Source organism: Penaeus monodon, chromosome 1, assembly GCF_015228065.2.
Source record: "Penaeus monodon isolate SGIC_2016 chromosome 1, NSTDA_Pmon_1, whole genome shotgun sequence".
NCBI lineage: Eukaryota > Metazoa > Arthropoda > Malacostraca > Decapoda > Penaeidae > Penaeus > Penaeus monodon.
Genome location: NC_051386.1, coordinates 7,696,180 through 7,703,679, shown reverse-complemented (window position 1 = coordinate 7,703,679; position 7,500 = coordinate 7,696,180). Strand labels below are relative to the sequence as shown.

General features: G+C 37.7%; 1 protein-coding gene across 1 annotated transcript in view; it reads left to right on the top strand.

Moving 5' to 3' along the window:
- Positions 1-7,135, top strand: part of LOC119586314 (WSC domain-containing protein 1-like) — a 14,027-nt gene extending 6,892 nt beyond the window's left edge. Inside the window, exons 8-9 of the mRNA XM_037935062.1 lie at positions 5,145-5,327; positions 6,549-7,135. Coding sequence (XP_037790990.1) covers positions 5,145-5,327; positions 6,549-6,656 — 291 coding nt within the window. The 3' untranslated portion in view covers positions 6,657-7,135. The remainder of the gene's footprint in view (positions 1-5,144; positions 5,328-6,548) is intronic.
- Positions 7,136-7,500: the final 365 nt, after the last annotated feature.

Here is a 7,500-nt window from a genome sequence, read left to right as displayed (position 1 = left end):
CCCTCTCTTCTTCTCTCTCTCTTTGCATATACACAGACACAAACACACGTGTGTGCGTGTCTGTATGTAAATCTGCTCGCGCATATGTGTGCTGTGTGTGTGGGTGTGGGTGGGTGGTTGGGTGTGCGTGTGTTTTCACACACACAATGTCCAACAATTTTCGGCTCAACATCACATAACTACTAATAATTCTATAAATTAAAATTTCCAAGGTGACCCACTTTCGATAATGCATCACACAGGTGATGAAGTTTGTCCTTCCTCTAGAGATGCACTCAGATCACTAATATCTTCAGCAAAGACTTGCTCCAGACCTTTTTAAGATTTTTGAAGTAAGTTGTCTAGTCCTTGAAAGCTCCCCCTCGAGAGTTGAGAGAACATTTTCTGACCCACATGTCGAGGAAAGAAAGGGAAACGGCACAGTCTTAATTTAAGAAAGTAAAAGAAATGCACAGTCTACCGATAAGGTTAAGACCCTGACGCTCTAACCAGATTCACCAGTAAAAGGCTAAAACAAACGAAAATGAACCAGTAGATGCAGAAAAATTCACTTTGCTAAAACAGGATGTAGAGTCGGAGTTAGATATGATAAACAAGTTAGATAAAAATGATATATGACAATATTGCTGTGAAACAGATAGTAGCATTAACGGTATTGTTTTATTAGTATATGGTAAATGCAATAGTCATTATGGAGTAATCAAGGAGATAGCGTTGATGATACTGATGATTATAATAATTAAAGTATTGTTATACTTACCATAACAATAGTACCGACAACAAAATTATCAACTGCACTGCAAGCTTTCTTAGTGCTATTAGTCCAGCAGCCAAACAAATTTTTTCTACTGATTATTTACCACAAGGACCCCAGAATGACATCCAGATGGGTGTGGAACTCTCACCCTCGAGCAATTTGCATAAAACTGAAAAATCCAAGATGGCCGCAAGCGTAATCCGTCCAGCTGCTAAATATGTTATATTTCCTGAAGTACTTGAGGTAAGGACTTCATTTTGGTGTCCAGTCGTAGGTTTTTGATATCCAGGAACTAATGCGTAACATTCAAGTTTATCACAAAATGACATAATTTAGCCTATTGCTAAAATTCTTACATTCCTTTGTACCGGAGATTTTAAAAGTTAAGAGACACAGTGTGCCTAACTAAAACTAAATAGTATTTCTGAAGCAATTTTTTTTAAATTCCAAGCTTTGCCTTGCACTGACGAAATGCACGGAAAACACCAGGTGCATGGGTTATTGTCATAATAATCTCTGAAGAAACTGAACGGAAAATTGCATGTTACGAATTGGCATGTCTCTTTAGCAGTTCAGTTTGTCATCAACGATTTGCTTTTTCATGTCATCGTTTAATTAATCTCCGTCTTTCAAAACTCGTGTCTTTTTTTTTTTTTTTTTACAGAAAAGCATAGCCGTGCAGATATTTTACAACGGAAATTCTTTAAATATATTTTCTAGATTAATCTCCATCCTTTTTTTTTTTAAGAGAGAGAGAAATCTTGTATAGTGAATTAAGCTAAATAAACATGCTCACAGAAAGCCGAGAAAAAAAAATACATTTTGTTACTAAAATCTGACGCTGCGTGTAAATGACATTCCCAGGATAAGGACTCTCTCCTCCATAGCGAGAATGAAAATTAATACAATTTTATGAAAACATTGCTATGGGAACACAAAAGCACTGGCCGATAGAAATGTCCAGTATTTATATCCAGACAGAGGAGAGAGAGAGAGAAAGAGAGAGAGAGGGAGAGAGAGAGAGAGAGAGAGAGAGGAGAGAGAGAGAGAGAGAAGAGAGAGAGAGAGAGAGGGAGAGAGAGAGAGAGAGAGAGAGAGAGAGGGAGAGAGAGAGAGAGAGAGAGAGAGAGAGAGAGAGAGAGAGAGGGAGAGAGAGGGAGAGAGAGAGAGAGAGAGAGAGAGAGAGAGAGAGAAGAGAGAGAGAAGAAGGGAGAGAGAGAGGAAAGGAGGGAAGGAAGGAGGGAGGGAGAAAGGAAGGAGGGAGGGAGAAAGGGAAGAGAGAGAGAGAGAGAGAGAACTGAGGAGACTACGCTTTCGGTCCTCATGGATTTTTTCAGTTTTATGCAAATTGCCCAAGGGAAGTATTATTGGGGGGGGTGTCCTAATATTAAAGAGAAATTAAAACCATATCAGACAAACTTGGATAATGTGAATCATGATTTAAACATACTTCTTAATATGCATTTACTCATCATCTTTAATGTTAATCATTTAGTTAATTCAGTTCTTAATGAGACGAACAAGAGTTCAACATTAGCATTAGCATAAGCTATTTAGTGCAGAAGGGGGAAAATTGCCTTACACGTGCTCTATATAGGCCTATACAAGAGCTAAAGGGGGACGAAAAAAATGTGTGTATATATATATATATGTGTGTATATATATATATATATATATATATATATATATATATATATATATATATATTACTAATCCTATTATAATGGTGTGATATTGCTTTATAGTGTGATGTATAGTAGAGATTGTGTGGAGTAGATGTGTGTATTGTGATTTATATTCATATATATATTATCATATTAATAATATATTATAATATATATATTCACCTAATCCTATTATATGTGTGATATTCTTATATAGTTGATATCATGTAGCAGATTCGTGATATAGTCTGATTAGTTGATTATCATCATCATCATTATTGCATCAGTACATCAATCATGTATATCATCATTGTCACCATCATCCTCATCAGTCATCATCGTCATCATCACATCATCATTATATCATCACTGTCACCATCATTACATAGTCATCACATTATCATATCATATTATCATCTCCATCATCATTATTATACAACCATCATCATCATTCATTACATCACCTATCATCATCATCATTCATCATCCATCATTATCATCATCATCATCATCATCATCATCATCATCATCATCATCATCATCATCATCATCATCATCATCATCATCATCATCCCTACCACCGCCATTATTGTCATAATCATTATCTGTACTTTGACTTGTCATTTCAATTATCATTAATATGATTACTTCATCGCAATTGATTTTTTTTTCATTTTCTTTTCTTCAATCAGCCTTTGGCAAAGCGAAGTAACTTAGGCCAAAATACACAGCTCTGTCTTCAGATCCCGAGTTCCTCTATAGTGAACACGATAACCGAGAGCTATGCATAATTAACTACTCAGGAATGGCGTTCCCTTTGCCCTGTAAAATTTCGAGGTACCTATTTGTTTCCTGAACTATTGTCGCCAGTAATGAAGCGGCATTTGTACAGTTCATGTGTCTTTTTTACACGTCCCTTTGAAATCACTTGTTAGTAACTAGGAACTTTTCTGCGGGACTGGATGTCTTCAGATTGGCTAGGAGTCTGGCAGAAGAAAAAAGTGTACAGCAATCATTGTAGATTAATATTACACAGCTTCAATAGTATGTCATTCTTCCAAGCGTCGTCAAAAAATGCTATGAAACGATACAGTGTTATCTTGAGGAGTTTCTGTCAGCGTGAAGGAACTCGTGGCCATTCTCAATCTAAAGTAATACTGAAAGTTAGAATTTAAATAAAATAATAATAATAATAATTGATATGAGGCAATGTCCATGTAATAGATTCAGCAGAATATTTCCCTCGTGAAGAAGGTAGACTATCAGGTTAAATCATTGACATCATACGAGCAAAAAGTGTTTACATTAAAAGTTATTAGAAGTCAGCTTTCCTATGAATAAACATTTATGTAGTCTGCTCCATTGAGTGCATTTGTTTCTTCAGCTTTTCGAAGCAAAACACCCTTACAATCCTTGGGTCGAAATTTTTGATTCAAGAACTCAAGATCCCTTTAACAATATGCAGTGGATTTGCTCTTGAGAAAATGGATGGATAGAATTTTCCTATCCTTTAGAGGACATCCCTGCATATGGCTTTCTTTGGGGACAACTTGAACCTGTGATAAGTTAAAGAACCTAATTAACCACAGTTGGATTGAATGTGTGATAAGGAGGCATCAAGTGCCATAGGCACAGGGCCATGAGCGGGAGCGGTAACGAAGAATACAAGAAATTAAATGCACATATGTTAGTAGGAAGTCCATTTCCCTTTAGATGGTACCGTGCCAGGACCTTACTTATTGGAACACAGCATAAAGGTGGCCATCATACCATCTCAAGAAGGAAAAGCATTTCAGAAATCAAGCGAAGAGCTGAATTGTGTTCCTCGAAATCATCATTCCTTTGGTATTATATTTCCACTTTTCACCAAGTTACTCTATAGGTTTCTTCTCAAATGCCTTACAAAGTCTTGGGCCAAGACAATACCCAGCACTTATGAGAAGACGAGACAATCAGTCTCAGCTGACGAAATTTTGGTCAAGATACTAGGGAGCTGAATGAATCACGTCGACAAACCTGTTTCCATACCAGAGGTATCAAGATACACGCTGGTACATCAATAGACCTCGCCACAAGAATCGTTTTTTTCTTATACAAATTTGCGTAGATTTCCCACAACGAATGAGTACACATCTTCTCCCTTTTACATGGTCTGGGAGCCATTACAGTTTCCATTCTTGTCCATTGGAATCCAGGGTTTCCAAAGTGGTCAACACAGACCAAGGGCTTCTTTAGATTGTCAAGGAAGGAAACAGCACTTGTAAGTTTATCATCATGAATATGTACTTCACTGCCACATGATCGGGAACATGCGCGTTAAAGATAATGATACTGATTAAGTGATAAGATCAGGTAAATTTATACCTGAAAATTATTTACATTTATAACGAATATTCTGATTGATAATAAGAGATACTATACCATCTAATGTATTATATCTTAATGATATCAGTTATTCATGTTTCTTGTTTATACGACTAGGAGGCTAATTGGTTCGCATATTGACACTTTTTCACTGTCAGTACGATAAATTATTGGTATAATTTTCTTGAATTAGTTCAAGACGATATATGGAAAGCAGACACTAGCATCGTATATGAATAAATTACATGCTTGGTTATGGAAGAGGGGTGTGGCTTCTGGGCAATTTTAGGACACTGTGACTATAACTTAATCAAGTGACAGTAGGATTGCATCGTACATATTTAACCTGGATTTCACAGCTGGCCAGGAACCGCCTCCTGTACTCCCGGCGGATTCTGGTGATCCCTTACGAGGAGCTGAGAGAGGACCCGATCGCGCAGGTGCGGAGGGCGCTCGCGTTCTTGGGCGTTCCGGCGGATGAGGCTCGCCTGGCCTGTCTCCAGAACCACCTGAAGGGGCCAGCCATGGGATTGCAGAGACAGGTCGCCATTTTAAACATAAATCTCATTAGATTACATAAACTCTGTAATCTAATTTGAATTGCCATATGTGTAAGAGGGGTGATCAAAAAATAATGAAAATGAAAACTTAATTTTGAATAGAAAATAGGGAAACCAAAACTATATGGCCTAAAGTTTTGAATTCACTGCTTGCGCCTAGTCTTGGATGCAACCCCAGCCTTCATCTTAGGAAGTAACCCAAACGCGCAAGGGGCAGTGCCAGGTGAGTGGAGTGAATAAGGGAGAAGGGTGGTACGTTGTTGTTCTGCTCAGAGGGAAGACATGGTTGCGTGCAGGTGGGTGTATACTTGGTATACTTCCTGTCCTATTTAGTACTAGGCTGACAGCAAACTATTGTGGTAGCATTTATTTGCAGATTGCTTCTTGGGAACTAAAGATGAAGAGACATTGCCTTCTGTGATTTTTTTTCTTTGAAATCTGGCGACGGGCTCATTATTACCCATTCACACCATGTTGGGCTGCCTGTCCCGGGTAAAGAAGGTTAGCCAACACTCGTTTCCCATATAGTGACGGTCGGTATGCGTTTCAGACCATTTAGCTCAAATTCACCTAGCCAGAGCCAACACACCCGCACCCATTTACTCTTCTGCTTAATTATTAGCAACTTTAGGATCCACCAGGCACATTTATACAGGCCTAGCTCTCCATGCTCTAGGGATAAGAACCAAAAAGTGATGGGTGGATCCTCCCGTGTGATGAAGTGCACACAGGCCGTTGTCTCTTCAAGTCATGGACATCCTCGGACGCCCAGAGCAATAGCCATCTGGTGGCTCAGTGTTGCCAGAAGCGAAGGGGTGAATCCTGTGGGAAATGTCCTCCAGTGATAGAGAAGAGTCTGGGTACATTTACAACAGTTCCCCTCGCTCTTCTTCGCCTTCTTGCTCAGTTTACATCGATTGAAAACGGAACAGACAACTTTCCCTTCGAGAAACTCGTTGTTTCCAGTCACAAAGCAAAACAAAGACTATATCGCACAGTAAAACGAGACAGAAGAAGCCAGTCAGTTCAAACATGTCAGGCTATGTTTCCTCCCACCCACCTCTCCCAATGCCCACCAAGAGCAAAACTTCTTTTGTAACGACTACAACTGTCATTACTTTCTGATCACCCAGTGTGTACGATTTATATCTTCTCTTTTTCAACCATGTCATTTATTCATATAGCTCTCCCCTTTCCCTGCAGGTCGACCCATACTCACCTGAGCAGAAAATGGCGATAAAGAAGGCCATAGCAAATGTATCTGACCTTCTTCAGAAACGGAACTTCCCTCCTCTGCCGGCCTATAACTAGTTAATCTCCCGATTATTGAAAGATGTAGATACACACATTTACCTTTTACACACACACACATACAGATATACTCTCACACACACACACACACACACACACACACACACACACACACACACACACACACACACACACACACACACACACACACACACACACACACACACACACACACAAATATAGGGACAACTTGCTACGTGAAGCTAAAACATAATTTACTGAGGTTTTACTTCGGCCTAAAGCTAAAATTTGATATGAAAAGTAACACAGACAAGGCGTCAACAAGCTGGGGTGTAGTAGAGAGTGATACTACCAAAGCTTAACTTCCTACTGTGTAAAACATAAGACCAAAACAGTGTCAATCTGAAAAAAACACTGCTTATATTTTGTTACGGCTGTAGATCAAATGAAAAAATAAAGTATATAGTTGTGTACATGGATGTAGTTCCAGAAATCTAAAGATATATTGTGTATAATCACTGTCTTATTATTTGTGCAATGGTTCATGATGATGATAATAGCGAAGATAAAAACGGTAATAGCAATAGTATGATGATGATGATAGCAGTTTTAGTAAAGATAATAATAATAAATAATAATAATGATTATAATAATAATGATAACAATAAAGATGATAATAATGATAGTAATAATATTGACAATGATAATGATAGTGATAATAATGAAAATAGTAATTATAATAATAATTTTTTTATAATATTGATAATGATAATAATAATAATAAAAATAATAATAATGAAAATAATAACAACAGCAATGGTAATGATGATGATGATAATAGTAATAATAATAATAATGATGATAATGACAATAGTAATACTAA